The sequence below is a fragment of the Taudactylus pleione genome, unplaced genomic scaffold (assembly GCF_031769625.1).
Source record: "Taudactylus pleione unplaced genomic scaffold, aTauple2 ptg000513l, whole genome shotgun sequence".
Lineage (NCBI taxonomy): Eukaryota > Metazoa > Chordata > Amphibia > Anura > Myobatrachidae > Taudactylus > Taudactylus pleione.
In genome coordinates, this window is record NW_028284915.1 from 4,162,995 (window position 1) to 4,180,573 (window position 17,579).

Sequence of the window (17,579 nt, forward strand, 5' to 3'; positions counted from 1 at the left end):
GAGATTCTGTGAATGACGTGTCAAAAATGCTAATATGAGTATAATGTTCTACTTAGTCTTGAGCCATCTTATTAGAGCTGATAATAATATGCACAAATGTGTAGTCCTCAAGTCCAAAGTCATTTAAAATGTCCTACTATGTAAATTACCTATTTTTTTTCAATTTTCCAAGAATAAATTGATTCGTATTAATGCTTTCTCTGTGCTCTTCCAAACCCTCAAGTGCTTTTGAATGGATAATTCTACCAAAGCAGAAAGTTACTGCCCCTCCCCCAACTAGCAGTGCTGTGGGAGTGGGACAATAAGGACCACTGCAGTTCAGCACAACACAGTGCTGGGTGTCAAAACCTGGACAAATAGGCTGTTATGGGGATGAGTATTCCAGGACTGTATCTCGGCTGTGCCAAATTACTTCAGGGGGGGAGCAGTGATGTGTGAAAATTACCCTTTAGTTATCAAAATAAAGGGGTCTATTTACTAAGCTGTGTTAGGTGATAAGGTGAACGGTGATGAGGTACCAGCCAATTGGCTCCTAACTGCCATTTTTTCAAAAACAGCCTGTAACATGTCAGTTAGGAGCTGATTGGCTGGTACCTTATCTCCGTTCACTTTATCTCCTAACACAGCTTAGTAAATAGACTCCCAAAGTTGTCAATGGGTCCTTTCTTCTTTAAATAATGTAATAAAGCAAATAGTATTTGCATATATTTGTATTAGATATACCACACTTTGGTGTGCGGTCACAGGGACGTAGAGAGCCGGCCCAGGGGAAGGAGACATGGTCTAATCGTGGGAGGCATGCCACGATTAGACCATGTCCCTTAGGAAAAAAAAATTTTGCAGCGCCGCGAGGTTTCTGTGAACCCCTCAGCCCGGTGGAAATCCAGAGACAGATAGAGTGAGCAGTCTCCCACTGCAGCCCAGCACACAGCAGCGTGTGCTGGGCTGCTGACAGGTAGGAGGGAGGGGGGGCAGCGTCTTACTCTGTCGCCCACCAGCAAGCCCGACCCCGGGTAATTGGTACACCCCCTCTCAGCGCCCCTGAGCATTATAGAATCCAGTACAGCTAAGTCCTTTTCTCTGGAGAAGATTGCTGTCAGGTTCTCTTAAGTTATGTAGTAATTTTGAAATTTCTTTACATTTTTCTGTCAGAAATTTGTATTTCTGTCAGTGAGGCAGTGATGTACTACTTTTCTGTAAGCACTGTCTCTGTGAGAGATGTTATTGTTTACACTTCTAGATTGATACAGCTGTGGCTTTGTGATGGGGTTCAAATAACAGTTGGAAGTAGATAAGGTGCGAGGTGTGCAGTCGTTGGGAAATAATGCATGGTCATGTGATCTAGTGTGTCCAATCATGTTGGTGGTATTTCTCTCTATCTATATATATATATAGAAACCCCTCCCAGAAAATCTTGCGTTTGCCCCAGGGATGGAACAATGCAAGGAATGGCGCCATGCTTCTACATGCAGCATGTAACGATATGTTGCGCCTTCGTACACCAGATCATGCAGCGTTTAGGGCGCGCACGATATATTGTTACATTGCATTGTTCCTTTGCTGGGTTCATACATCGTATAGAGGGCCTGATTCAGCAGCGACTACTACTGCGTTTGCAGGGAATGCAGCTGCGTAATTATGCTAGTGCTTGCCAAATCTCTGCCGACAAAGACACCCACTACTGTTTTCTCCTATCTGTCCAATGTCTCTCTTCTGTGTAAACATCACTACCATCAACGCACATCTGTCAGTCACGTAGCATTTACAACAGGTCTGACCATCCGCAGACAAGTCTCCTCGCATGCAGGGAGCTCTCATACTGCGTATGCAATTGCAGTGTCTAATTTATGCATGCCCATAAAACTGCATTGAATTGTACAGACACGCCTGCGTTATTCTGACCACACCCACCGTCACCACCCCCAAAACATTGACAGCCTGTCACTCACTTTGCGATGGATTGCTCTGTGCGTCTGTAATCACAATGCGGCTTATACGCATGCTCAATGCCAAACTTGCGTCTTAATCGCAATTGTGTTCAATACTGAATCAGGCCCAGAGTCATCATTTGTAAAGCAGGGACTTGCAGTCAGGGGAAGCAGAGCCTTCCCTGTCATACTCCCTGTCAGACTGAAGAGTTTTGACTATAAAAATGATTAGAAAAATACAAAGAAGATATTTATAACTTCTAAATATCTTCTTTGTATTATTCTGATTGTTTTTAAAATCACCAAAACTGTAGCATTCCCTGAAGATAGTGAGAGACTAGATGAGGCAGTAAGAGCTCAGCCTCACCTGTAATACCTCGTACACTGCTGGGGGCTGGGCCACGAAGCAGCCAATAAAACTGAGTATAAAAAAAAGCTAATGGAGGTATGCCTCACTGTGTGGCGGGACTGTGTTGTGTACAAATTTCCTATAGATAAATGATGTTCTAATACGGCCACTTCAAGAGGTCTGATTCAGTGTCGAGTGAGGAAATCATTTCGTAAGGGGCAAAGATGGCCACAATTTGCGAGAATTCAGTTTTTGTTCTTTTTATGTACCAATATGCTTAGAATTCTCCCCATGAAAGGGTGACCGGATTGCTCTGAAATGGCTGTTCCCTTACCATAAAGTGTTAAATAAATGTCACCTTGCACAGCATTCTACCATGTACTGAAATTAAATTGTCCTGTATAAATTATTAAAGAAAATATATTTAATAAATTATTCACATCAACATAAACCCTATGTGTGAATGTATAATTACACAGGGGGCTCACGGGTGAATCTAAACCAAAATATGTTGTAAACCAATTTTAAAGCTCATTCATCTAGTGTAGTTTATAAAGCACAGCTGTGGCTAGGGCATCATTACCTTTTCCTTATGCACATCTTATCAAAAATGATTTTATATTTGTCCTGTAATACATGGGAGGCGCCTTATTGCTTATTCGTTTTAAAAATGCAAAAACAAAAAAGTAGACCGTATATGGAACGCAGTTAAATGTTCAAAGAAAACCATAACTAGCCAGTAAGAGAGAATGGTCCCAGCCATACAAATCCTATTCCGTATTGTATTCATGCAAACCCCTAATTGGTTTAGGTGGGTTACAGCACCGTTTTGTATGTCCCCCCGACATTATTTTCAATGCAACAAGTCAATTAACAGCAAAGGAAAAATAGATCCCATGACACCGAACGATTTCCATATGAATGATGATCATATCACAAAGTTTATAAAGAAAACCAAGCAACGTATTGGCTGATACATTCATTCCCTCCGTACCGCATATAAATAGTACAAATCTTTTCTTGTTTGATGGTGGCTGTCTGAGCTGTCGTTTATTGTAGGGCTTTAAATTCCAGCGCAAGGTGATTTATTCTTCTTACATGATTATCCTCTAGTAAATGAAGAGCAATAAAGATTTTGGAACTAGAAGCTGTTGTGAATGATTCTTACGCTGGGCTGCAGGAGTCTTATTTTTTGGCCTATGTAATACGTTCTCCGCAGCCGCCTGCAGGTTATTCCTTTCTGTTAAATGATTATGTATAGAACAGCTGTATAGCTCTATTTATGTTTTTTTCAAAGCCATTACAGTTTGTTAAACAATGTTTAATCTTCTTTTATAGTCTAGATTTCTAAGCCAAATGTGTTAGAATCATCTGGCGGTGTGTTGCTCTGAAAGTAAGCGGCTTTGTCTTGTCATAGCCTGCAGGTTACGTCCGTATGTCCATGTGTTTATCTTTGAATAACATGAGTTAATAAACTGAATTAACTGCGGGCCTGTAGAGACATACACAATTATATCCATTAATACATCTCCATACTACAGATGAGTCCTCTAACATCTAGCCTCCTTGCATGTTAAACAGCCCTTCTAGTCGCGCCATGCCGTGACGTGACTCTGTAGCGCTGAGCGTCTTTTCATGCAACTTTTTGCCTTCAAAGGAGTCTTATTCGCACAACGATGTGAACAGAACGCACAAGCAGCTTATCCTGATTATGATGATATCCGGTATGCCTATATTCTGTGTGCCACTGTGGTTTTGTCTGCATGAGTAGCTCTACGTTTTCGGCCCCCATACACGGGGCAGTTTTTCACACGACATGGACGTTTTCAGCTGATCGTAACGACCAATTGTGTAAAAAATTAGCATTTTCTAGACTATTACGATGCCGATGTGCGTCCCCGCAGTCGTGTGTCTGCATCGTCTATTAGATGGTTTTGCAGAAGGATTTCGACAGATCAGTACGATGTGACACATCTTAATACATCGGATCATATGGTCGTTTGTACCATCGTATCTTTTCTAAATACAAATCGTACAGAATGTCAAGGGAAGAATTTTCAAGGGAATCATATGCAGGATCGGATACAAATCGCCCCGTGTATGGGGGCCTTTACAGTGTCACAGCCGCTAACACTGTAACGTAGCATTTCACATGCACCCGCATACAGAATATAGGCATGCCACATAATTTTAATCAGCAGAAGCTTCTGCGTTGTATTTGCATTGCTTTGAGAATAAGACGCATTTGAAGGTAAGTTGCACGAAAAGATGCTCGCGCTACAGAGTCACACGGCTCTCGCGTGATGTGTAACGCTACTTGTGGCACATGGAGGATAGATGTATGTGGACACCTGTATTTGTTTCCAGATGTTAAATCCATAGAGACCAGAAGGCTACTTTTTGACATATTAGCGCCTTCCAGTGGGAGGAGTTGGGCAGGACGGCTGCGCCTTGCAAAGTACGGATTCGTTCTGCACTGCAGTAGAAGAATGGATTTCAGTTTGTGGGATGATGTGATCTAATTGAGAAATTTCCAATTTTATAGGGGGCTGCACAGCATTTGTCTAACTGTAAAATCACCAGATTTTTCTACCTCCTATGTCTTGAAAGGACAATTCAATTCAAAGCAAAACTGTCATTGTGCCGTCAAACTGGAGTGGGTATGCATGTTGAGTATCTTGACACATCTGTACTTTACACTTCACTATCACCTTTTATCCATTTTTCGTGTGATGCCCTGGGACGGGTCCTTGGCGGGATTCTTTTGGGCTGTCCTGTTCCTCGGACGTGAATCCCCTAATGTTAGGGGTGCCGGTATAGAGGAGCCTTGACGCTGGCCCGGCGCTTAATCATATATTTGCAAATGTATGTAACTAATACCTCTGAATTTGTATTATCATGTAGGATTCAAGTATTTTTACTAATATTGCTGCAATGTGCTGGAGGGAATCTTTTTTTTTTTTTTTTCTGTGGTTCAGTGTAAACCCCGCCCTTTACAAGCACCTGAGCAATATCATTAAGCAGATGTGAGCGACCACCATACTGTCTATTTGGGTATGCATGTTACTGCGGCACTTTGCAACTGCAACATCAATCATTTTACCCTCTGCAAGAAAATTAAAAATGCTAGTTTTCAGTTACCCCGTGGGTGGCTATTTATCTTGAACACTTTAAAAAAAAAATTAAAAAAATTATTTTTAATGATCTCTCAGTAGTTTCTAACAATGGTTTTCTATTAAACAATTGGTTTTCTGGTTACACATGGTCTGCAAAGACATTTTTCGCTGCCCTGGCGAAGAACAGCAGAACCTATAGATTGTCCCACTGTGTCTAGCATAATGTGCCAGGTCTTACTGTGGCAGAGGCAGTAGGGGGTTTCCACAGACTCCATAGACCTAGTGAGACCCTACTTTTTGTCTGAGGTCAGTCTGGCTTTACCTAGGTTTGCTGCCAGTCTGTCCCTGTACAACTGAGGAGATTTTTTCATGACAGCACCCGTGAGCAGAATTTGCTGCCGAGTAAATGATGATGTACTGGAAGGGGTGCAAATGACCTTTTCTTTCCTACATGCCATACCTGTAGATTTTTCATGCACTTGTCAATTCTCACAGCCCCCTGACATGTGAGGAAAAAACAAGAGTTAAGTTTTAAAAATTGAGCCTGTCAACTCTGCCACCTAATTGAGTAGCTTTGTGTTATTCTTTCCATAGGCAAGTACACGTACAAAGCATGCTCGTGCTTGTTCCTTAGCGCATGAAACACAAGAGCAATAGGATAGCGCGTGATTATTTTTTTAAACATTACTTTTTTTTTTTTGCACTGCATTTAGCTAGGCCTTTTCTACTCTAAATCATGTACATTTTAAGTCTCACTGCTTGAATAGACATAAAATGCAGGGAAACGTGAAATAGCTTGGATGGGAACTAAGAATATGCTTTTATGGGGGGGAGGGGGAGGTAATGCACTGCTATGGGGGCAGAACAGTAACTAGACTTTTTGGCGCCCCCCCCCCTCCTATTTTTTTAAATAGGAACATAAGAGAGTGCACCTGAAAAAGGGCCAGGGAAGAGATAGGGGAGACCAGGATATGCTGGGAATAAAATTAGAGGAAGCTACAAGTAAGAATAATAAACAGGAAAATTGACAGGCCCAAACAGCGCCCCCTACCCTGCAGTGCCCTGTGCCATGGCACTGGTCGCACTACCCTAGTTATGGCCCTGTATAAGAGATGGGGCTCACTTCCAATAATATATGGAGGGTAGACTGCACTGCTACAGTGTACGGTTGATGGTGAAGGGGAGGAAGCGCAGTTGTGTGGTGGAAAGTATGGGCTACCTTTATGTGACTTCACAAGACATCTTTTCCTTTAGTGAAGTCTACGGATTTGACATGTAAGTTTTAGTTCAGCCCCTTCAAATGAGCACTGTGCAACCCTTGGGCCATAAAACATATGCTGTATCCCTACGCTAGTCTTCAGCTCATCTACAACTCTCCTGCTTTAGATACACTGCTTGTGCTATGCTTTTACTGGCTCATTGTAGGACTAGTAAAGGAACCTCTGCATTTAGAAGGCAATGCCTTCCTGTTATAAAATGTGTTATGGGGAAAATAAATGTTACTGTTTGTGGCTCTTTACACCATTAGTTGATTCTTGTTTACTTTTCTGAAGTTTAATGGTCATTTGCTGAGGTTCTCGTTCTCTACCCTTTCTCTTCCTGGTGCGATCCATATAATTGGTTTCTAAAGAAGTGAAATATTTAATTCTAAATTACATTTAACTATTGTAAACTGAAAGAATGAGCCTGATACAAATGTCTACAATATCACAATGAGAGGCCCAAAATCCAGTTTTCTCAGTATAGTTTTCTATATGTGTATATGTGTATACTGTATGTATCCATGTATAATTTATCTGCTGTATAAAATGACGTGTTGTAACACTGATCATACAATCAGTTTATTGGTGATCTAGTTAGTTTTACTAAGTCAGCGAAGAGCAATTATAGTGCTGACCTGTAAAGCTGAACATATGGATTTCTATGCTGCCCACATCATCTGTTAGAGGATGGCTGCAGGACTTTTACCAACTTAAAGTATGTTATTGTAAAATTGTAAAGCAGTTCCTATATCATTTTGGGAGTCCTTCCCTCCGGACTGGGTGTAGTGAGCTGTAATTTCTAACCCCACATCCGATCCTTTCTACCTGTAGTATTCAGAAATAATAACTGGAGAAAGTGCTTCTGAGGAACCAGTTTGGGTGAACGTTCAACCAAGAGGGCTAGTCTTGGTGTGGTTTCCATAGAAACAAACCAAACACCCAAGTCCATCCATGATCTTTCTCCACCAAGCTACAGACCCCTAGAGTAGATGGTGGGGCCCACCGGGTATTGCCCCTATATACCTGTGGGCCAGACTGATCCTGCCCCCACCCAACCACCACATCTGCCATAATGTGTTAATGTGCTGGCCAGGCCATACAGCCTGAAATCCATAAATTGCTACATGTGTGACTCCCTTTAAGAGAAACTATTGCCTACAGATGCCTTCTCGTGGACTGAAACAATATATGTGGGAGTGCAGCCTATTAATTCAGTAAAGACCACTGTATTATAAATATTTGGTCATGAAATGTTTGTGAGGTGCCTGGTTCTCCTGGATTTTGGGTCCACCCACAGAATGGCAGGTGCAAATGAATGTTTTATGTGTAGCTTATTGCATACAGTGAACAGATAATCTCTTAAGCGGAACAGAGTAGATAAACCTTTTCTAACCTACAAGGACACGTGACTTGTGACCAAGCACTATCACAGTCATTTTATAAGTTAGATGTAGTGTTTATATTTAAAAACTTTGGACTTCTATAAGTTTATACCAATGATCTCTTCAGATGCTTATCTTTCTTGTGTTCATGATCCCTATTGTTACTTGCTAATTTTGTTTATTTGTTTATTTTAAAATCTCCTTGAAACTCAACGGTTTACTTTGATGTTCTGTCTCTTGCCTGTTTGTGTTTAGTTATTGAACTTTGAAGGTGGTATTTTGTTTTGCAAGTGAAAACCATCCAAGGCAAAGCCAGGTTTTGAGTTCTTTTCAATCCCTGACATCAAAGGCTCATTACTTTTTTTTTTTTTTTTTTTCTCCCGCTCCCCCCTCTTACATCCCTGGTGTTTAAAAGGAGAAGTGATCTTCCTTTTTCTGGCAGATCAATGTCCTCCATTTAATTGGACAAACATCTCACTAAGTAGTTGGCTTTTGTTATTTATGGTATTTGTAGTTGAGCCTTGCTCCCCAATCCATGCTGTGCTTAAATGCAATAAGCTTTAAAAATGAGGGTTTGTTACACCTGCTTTAGGATGAGACTGCCCATTTTACGCTCCTATTAAGCTGACATATGTAGGGTCTAGCTCTACAGACAACAAAGGATTAACTATACAGTGACCAGATCTATTAGAGAACACCAACATAGTGTTTCCAATACATGTATCATTATGTAGCACGACCAGTAAAATCCAGAGATAAATTGTTTGTGCTCATCTAGTTTCTATCCTGTGACTTTGCTTCTGGAATTGTACAGACTTGTAAGGTCCTTATAAGAGACCTTTAAATCCTGGAGATTTGGCTCTTTAATAATCAGTTCTACAAATGTCCTTGTTTCTTTCTCTAACCCCGACTCTCCAGTGAAATGTATATCTGCGACGTGTCTCTTGTCTTCAGCAGACGAATCTGGGATGGCTGTTGTCTTTTAATCAGTTTGTTAACGTGTCAGATTAGCTTTTTAAGTCTCTTTCTATGATGGCATTTGAGGAGGCTTGAGATGACCTAAAACGGATTACAAAAGAAACCGTTATGGCCAGCGATGCTTTTCTATCTCTCTGACAGTATTTTACTATTTAAAGATATGCTATTTTGGATTCTGACCATACCATATACAACAACAGTGAGGATTAGATTGTTGCCAGAATGATAATTAAAGTCCTTCCATGACTTGTATTTGATATACTACTTTTGTTTGGGTTTTTTATATACCTAGTCAATGATCAAATGTCTTAATAGTCAATTTAAAATCTTTATTTCACGGTGTTGTTTTAGCTATTGTGTATACAGTAAGGATCGGTTATTTTTTGCCCCAGAAATATAAATAAATATATTTTTTTAGTTATTGCCATAAGTTATTCATGAGACTGATGCTCATCTTTTCATTTGAAGCAAATCACATCATTAATAACAATGAATGCAATGCAACCTGTATATTACATTTAATAACATTTCCACATAAGAACAGTATGTACGTAATTAGACTGACTGTACATTTGTATTATATTGCAAGTTTATGCTATGCACTTTCAAAAAGTGCAGATCTCATGTGTTTGCCTTTTTTACTTGTATTCTTTGTAAAAGATACTTGGAGCCAGCAACAATAAATGTGGCTTCTTTCGGTTTTGCACTTGTGGCTAAAATAAATGAGCTAGGCCAGTATTGACATTTGTGAACAGATTATTTGTACAGATGTGGCTGTTCAGTGAGAATTAGACTGTCCTGTTAGATTAGACTCATAATAAATGAATGACTGACTGGAAATTTGTTAAAAGATGGGTATTTTCAGTAATACTGTATTTATAGGCCAGATGTAATTGGGGTTGATTCTGCAAAGTGCTAATTATTCAGTGTTTATTGCCATAGGATTTAAAGTGGCATTTTTTTATTTTTTTTTTTTAACGGCAAATCCAGGTTTTTTTTGTCTTTTAAAAAATTGCTGCTTCAAATGATGCAACAAAATCACAGAAAAATTAGCATTTGGCCAAATTGCACCCCATTACGTTTGGATAGTTATATATAAGATAGTTATTTTCTGTTTGCTTTTTTAATTTTTATGTTATAACTACACTGCGTTGTTAGCAAAGAAGCATGGGATCTATAAAGGTCCATACTGTTATAAACTAGATGAATGTTGTTTTGTATAATCAAATTATGAAAATCAGATGTAGTTTGACTGATGACATAATATAAGTGGGTACCATGGGGTTTCCCCTTGAAAAGGTTTGATGTGGCTACCTATTTTCCATACTTTCCTTATTCTTTCCATATTTCCTGAAAATATATTCAGGTCTTTGATGGACCAGCTCAGTTATATGACATGCTTGGCAAAACATTCAAAAAGTGCAAATCTCATGTCTTAGTGGGGAAAATTTGTGGGGCTCCTGATATTAGGTGGCCCCAGGGGGAAAGGCTGGTTCTCCCCACCCAGAATCAATTTTGAAAGCCTCTCATGTACCAACTTGCAGCAATCAATAGCTTTAATTGTCACCTTGACTTGAATATACTCGATTATTATATATCCGCTAGGTTGTAAGATCTCACAAGCAGTGCCTCATTACCTTCTCTTCACTACTATTTGTGTTGTGTTCTACGTTGTACATCCTTATGCTAAGGTCTTTTTACATTTTGTTTACATTGCTGACTGGCGCTGTAGTATATTGCGGCGTCTTATAAAACTTTTCTGAAATGGACTAAACAACTTCCCAGAGACTAAGCTTTGCTGCTGTTGTAAGTTGGTTTTATGGTTTCTTTTCACTTTGTTTTTATCTTCTCTCATGAATGCATCTGAAGTATCAAACACTTTGGTTCTAAAATGTAATGGGAAAGGACCACCAGCAACCGATCGGATGGTGGCCTGTCTGATTACTTTACAACCTGCTGTTTGATATTCGTGTGCTTCTGTGGGACAGTCTTTGTGAGTCTCAGAGTTCAAGTCATATACTCTGCTCCCAAACAAGCAGGTGGTCTAGGCAACAATGGTGGAGGGATGTACGCTCCTCACAAAGAAGGACAAAGAAGGTTTAATGGGACATCATGCATTGGATCATATACTGGGGAAGTGCTATGGCGGCACAAGTTGTCCTTTTTAGATGAGGATAAACCAGTTCAGTATATGTATTCCATGTTTCAACTCCTTGTACACATGCCCTATCTGCATAGTTATTATTTAAGTGGTGGCCTTACATTTTAGAAATACATTGATGTCTATCTATCTCATCTATAACTTATTATATTGATTATATTTCTTGTGTTATGTTCACACAAAGGTACCTTTACATCCCAGGTTTCATAAAGTTTATCCATACAACAAACATGTTTATGTTGGATCTTCAGATGGAGGATCTAAGCAGCTTTTGCATGGTTAATAATTCTGCAAAGTATGTCCTGAGACTGACATGCTTAGGAGGTGTTGAACCTCCCAGGTTTTATTTATCACTGAAACTGGTGGAAGGGATCAGAGTTCAGACCAACTGTCATTACCTGTAATGTAGCGGATATTTAGGAGTAACCAAAAAACACCTTCATTTTCACTAGCACCAGTCTGAAGCACCAAACTGCATACATGGCAACTGACCAAAAAGTGATGTGCTCCCTATCACCAATTAAATCTCACACAACAGAAGTGTGTGGGGCATACATGGCTCAGGCTTTTTTGCAGCACATCCCACAGATACTCGATCGGCTTGAGATCTGGAGAATTTGGAGGCCATGTCAATACCTTGAACTCTTTCTCATGTACCTCAAACCATTCCTGAACAATTATTTTCAGTGTGGCAGGGCACATTATCCTGCTGAGAGGGAATACTATTGCCATGAAGGAGTGTATTTGGTCTGCAACAATGTTTAGGTGGTACGTGCCTAAGTAACATCCACCTGAATGCCAGGTTTCCCAACACAGAGCATTGCTCAGAGAATCACGCTGCCTCTGCCAGCTTGGCATCTTCCTATAGTGCATCCTGGTGCCATCTCTTCCCCAGGCAAACCACACACGTGGCAGTCCACATGTTGTTGTAAAATAAATCATGATTTATCAGAACAGACGACCTTCTTCCATTGCTCCATGGTCCAGGTCTGAGAGTCACATGCCCATTGTAGGGGCTTTTGGGGTCAGCATGTGCAACTACGCAGCCTCATACAGAGCAAGCTGCAATGCTTTGTGTGTTCTGACACCTTTCTATCGTAGCCAGTATTATCTTTTTCATTTGTGCTACAATAGCTCTTCTATGGGATAGCATCAGATGGGCTAGCCTTCACTCCCCATGTGCATCAATGAGCCTTGGGTGCCCATGACCCTGCTACTGGTTCACCAGTTGTCCTTCCTTGGACCACCTTTGGTAGGTAATAACCATTGCATACTTGGTACAAAGTTTTTATTATAACTTTTAAAGTAATTTAGTGAAATTTGACACAGCCCTACCTCATGTCTGTGTGTTACGTACGAATATAAACTGGTACTCGGCTGAACAACACATTTATTATCTAGGCGTACTGGAAAAGTCGATAAAGGTTCATATCTGCACATAACAGACACGATGAATGTAGACTCCACAGTACACAACACCACTGTCAGAAGCAGGAATACCTACTGACTAGCAGTGGCGGCTCCAATTTAAATAGGGGAACCACACCAGCTGCCATCCTCACTGGCAGTTGGTGTGGCTCCCCTATTCGAATTTTGGACTGCGCTGCGAACTAGGATGGTGACCAGCTAGCCCTCACTTCGTGCATGCATGAAAAGCTGGCCTAGATGCTAATAGCAAACACTTTCAACACTTGCTATGACTTCCTCATATTTCTCATAGACCAAGGTATGTCTGTGTCACAATTCACTAAATTACGTCAATTACTTTAAAAGTTGAAAAAAAAAAAAAAAAAAAAAATTGGGGCCAATAGCGAGTGAAACACTCTGTATATCTCATACCTTGACAGGTGCCATTGTAACAAGATAATCAATATTATTCACTTTACCGGTCCGTGGCTGATCGGTGTTTATAGGTATATTATATGGACGTCCATGCTTTGTGTAAGTACGCGATGATGTGTACTGTGCATGGCTGTTGTAGATTTTCAAATGTTTGCCAAGAGTAAGATGTGTCCACATACATCTATCCTCCTTGCACGTTAGACAGCCCTAGTCGCACCATGTCATGGCGTGACTCAGTAGTGCAGATCGTCTTTTTGTGTTTTTTTTTTCCTTTTAAATTCATCTTATTCGCACAGTGATGCAAATAGCACGCATAAGCAGTCTCTGCTGATTAAAATGATAAGCATCATGCCTATAGTCTGTGTATCTGCATGCTAAATACTACGTTAGTGTCACAGCCGCTAACAATGCACACATAATATAGGCATGCAGCATATAATATTAATAAGCAGAGGCTGCTTGTACATCGATGTGCGAATAGGACTCATTCGAAGGTAAAAAGTTGCACGAAAAGACACTCGATGCTACAGAGTCGCACGGTGCTCACACATTGTGTAACACAACTTGTAGTACACGGAGGATATTTGTATGTGGACACATCTGTATCTATACTGTCCTATTCTTCTATCTACCCATAAAATGTAAAAAAGTAGGAACTAATTCTTTTAATGTGTGGAGAATAGGCGGGGTGACCAATATTTGTTTTCTTGACGCAGAACACTGTCGACCTCTCGGTCCAGGAAGCTTTCGAGAAATATCCAGTTTTAGCGGGACACCCAATGGCATTTCTTTTAGCTCAGCACTATACCAGTTCAGTTATCAGATGTTTTTCTCCGAGTGATTGGGATAATTAATTTGATAAACTGCTGCAGCAACAACCTTCGAGTAGAGGGGCTATCTCTTTGGCCTACCGAAGGCTCCATACTACGATAATTACTCCAAATTTCAAGGAGGCATTAAGGATTGGTCCACCCAAATTCTGTGCTTACAAATAGAAGATCTACTAAAAGTCCACTTTAGATCACGCAAAGCATTTTCCTCTATATTGTACAAGGAGATGTTTTTCAATATCCTCCATAGAATTTAACTCTCACCTCATAGACTGTTTTTCAGATTGGTCTGTCAATGTCGCATATGTGCTTTATGGCAGATCTGATGCACTGTCTTTGGACCTGTCTCATAATACACCAGTTTTGGGTTCGTGTTCTCACATACTTAGTGGAACAACTAACTATTTACATTTAACACCGGACTGGGCTCTTTTTGGAATTATCGCCCAAGATTTACGAGTAACTAGACTGTGTCGAAATCCTATTATTGACAGTAAGCACAGGGACAAGAAAAACCATATTACAAACCTGGATACACCCTGAACCTCCTTCCACTGGCCTATTTAAAGCCAAACTGTGGGTGGGAGCTACATTAGAGAAGGAAACAAAAGTCGAACCATTTTTTGCAGTATTGGGAGAGTTATATAGCGACTCTTTCTGCAGCTGTTAAATCCCAAATTCACAATTATTTTTCAAATACCACATGGTATATGCTTTGCATGGTGGATAATGACCCTCCAATTGCTGTGTAATTTTATGTTACAAAAGTCCATTATTTTGCAGACATTGGGGATTGCTTTGGATCGGGGGGTTGGGGCAAGCCAGCTGATTTTTATTTTTTCTTCTAGAATGATAACATTTATTAATGTATTCTCTTGACTTGTTGTATACAATGATACTTTGTTCTGTGTTTGAACATCCAGAAATGTATCCATTGATGGTTATTCTGTGCATTGTTTACATGATATTCATATGTAACACTCATTGCTTCAATAAAAATATATTTAAAAAAATAAAAATAAATAGAGGAACTATTCTATCCTGTGGATATTGACTTCCGATTTTGTTTTGTGTTGACATGAGCCAATTTATTTGCATATGTTTCCTGTACCTTCCAGCTGTTTCTAAGTTAATCATTATTAGGCAAGTTATCTTTTTAATGAAGGTAATGTATAGCCAAATGCTTCCCAAATCCTCATACCATCCAAATTCTGTTTGTCATCTATTAAAAGATGTCTAGCTAAATCCAATCACCTGTTTTCTGGCAGCCAGCCCTCACATCAGCTGTCCCCATAGATCTAAATACCTTCCTCTAAGTCTTCTATGGGAATGAAGCTTTGCAGATCTTGCACGTGTGGTGTTAGCCCATTACCCTCAATGGGGCAATCAAGACCCCTCTGCAGGAGATGCCTATGCCCATCATTGCCTTTTGTGCAGCTGGACAGGCGATTTACATTTTAACGGAAAATATATTCCTTATTGCGGTGATAAGGATTCTTTATTTTTCAGGGGCACACTTTACTGAAAATGCACTTCTGCTACTGTATGTTGTGGCAGAGGAGCATTTGGCATTACTGTCACAATGTACCAAACATTAGAGCAGGTATATTTCTATCGGGCAAGTGACATGAAGGTATAATAAGGAACTTAGGGGTCTATTTACTAAGCAGTGTTAGGAAAAGTGAAGAGTGAAAAGTGATCAGGTGCCAGCCAATCAGCTCCCAACTGTCATTTTTCAAACACAGCCTGTGAGATGGCAGTTAGAAGGTGATTGGCTGGCACCTTATCACTTTTCACTCTTCACTTTTCACTTCTCCTAAAACTGCTTAGTAAATAGACCCCTAAGAAATAATACAGCCTCTCTGCTTACTTAAATTACATTATATTTGGGATATCAAATAGCAAGTGTGCTAAAAGAAAAATGAAAATCTCACCTTAAGAAATGGTGCGATAATGTTACAGATGATAGAAGCACAAGGTATCAGGCAAAAAGCCAGCTAAGCAGCATAAATGCATAAATAACATCCATTGTATTAATGTTTTATGTGCTGTGTACCAAAGCTGCACCCAGGGTGGTTTATAGGTCTCACAAGGTGATTCAATTACACAGCCCAAGTTGTTGTTTTTTTTTTTAGCACTTACTTGAAAACTGTCACAGTGTATCTGGTTTCACCAAGAAGCACATATTTTAATGTAACTTTAAATATTTGCTCTACATTCTCCTTATTACCACTTGGTATCCATATTGTCTTTTTCTGTGAAATAGTATTATAGCTACACCGCCAATGTATAAATGTATCATGACTAACCATTCTGCAATTATTAAAGGGATGTTGTATCAAACCCTTACATTTTACCTTTTATGGAAATGATTTTTTTTTTAATTGGTCGTCTTAACGAAGCCAACGTAATTGTTCCTGTTACAAAAATGTGTATTGTAATGAACATTAATAGACAGATAAAGAAGTCTTTAATAATTTAAGGTATGTTTTCTCTCTAACAAATTTATATCCGAGCTGTCTGCGTGCTTCTATTTAACATCACTTGAAAATCGCTTCTGCACATTTCCACTGAATTAGTACAAGTCATTCATATTAAAAGTTTGCCAGTGGGAGTGGCCTAATGACTGTGCACATACTCCTGTCAGTCTGATCAGGTGACTGTTTCCAGGGGAGTTTTGTAAATGTCACACTCTCCAGCCTCACTTGAAATTTGCTTTGAAATATTTTGCTATGCCATAAAACATTCAGTTAATTCTGGTTTATGAATTAATAAAAGTGGTGAGGAGACTTTTTTTTTTTTTTTTCTTTTTTTTTTGTTCTAACTTTTATTTACATTTTAGTGCAAATATACAAGTTTAACAGAGGTATGCCTAGGCCAGACATCATCGAAGAAGAGAAGATACATACATTTCAAGGTCATGTCAACCCAGGAATTGGATTCAGGTATCTCCTTTCAGTAATATTTGGATATTAATATTGCTTGTCCAACGCTTAAGAGATGGTGTAAATAGTTAATGTAAATCTGAATAGCTTTAGCTGAAAGTTGAACCAATTTTTAGAATAAAAATCAATGTTTTTTTTTAATGTGTTCAAAAAACAATGTTCTTTCTATTTAAGTTTGAAAAATACCGCTATGTACATCCTATGTGTTTCTATGGAATCGGTATGAAATACCGATGGAGGGGATGCCAGCTGTCAGTACACTGACAGCAGCATCCTGATGGTTCAAATCCCAACAGGGGAATGGTGAGTAATGTTCCCCTGTCCTATTTACCCCCTAACCCTCCTTCCCCCTGGGGTGCCTAAACCTAAATCCCTCCCACCCTCCCTGTGGCTAATACTTTTCCCCGGTCACCTTGCAATCAGGATACAGTCTGCTGGGATCCCGGCATCGTCGTCACCAGTCATGTCGAGATTCCATCGCTGGTGTCTTCTCAGCGATCAAGATTCCAGTGCCGGGGTTCCGTCAGACGTCATCCCGGTTGTCGGGATCTTAACCTCATCCCGTTTCGATTTTCTATTGTGCACACAAGCAGATGAATTCTTCGCCTGTGAAAGTGTAAGTTATAAGGGCCTATCCACGCTAGAGTGCCAGAGAACCACTGGAGAAATAATGTAGCATAGACATTCGTTGATCACTAAGCCTTGTCATGCACGTTATCACTTGGACAGTGATATGTACCTTTTGCCAACATATGTGGCACATGGTACTGGCTAATGAATCTCTGT

General features: G+C 39.9%; 1 protein-coding gene across 2 annotated transcripts in view; it reads left to right on the forward strand.

Annotated features, from left to right (window-relative positions):
• TMEM192 (transmembrane protein 192) overlaps positions 1 to 17,579 on the forward strand; it is a 79,062-nt gene that overhangs the window by 56,803 nt on the left and 4,680 nt on the right. For both annotated transcript variants that reach the window (XM_088450272.1, XM_088450273.1), the window contains one exon: positions 16,691 to 16,793. In XM_088450272.1, the coding sequence (XP_088306398.1) occupies positions 16,691 to 16,793 (103 nt within the window). The remainder of the gene's footprint in view (positions 1 to 16,690; positions 16,794 to 17,579) is intronic.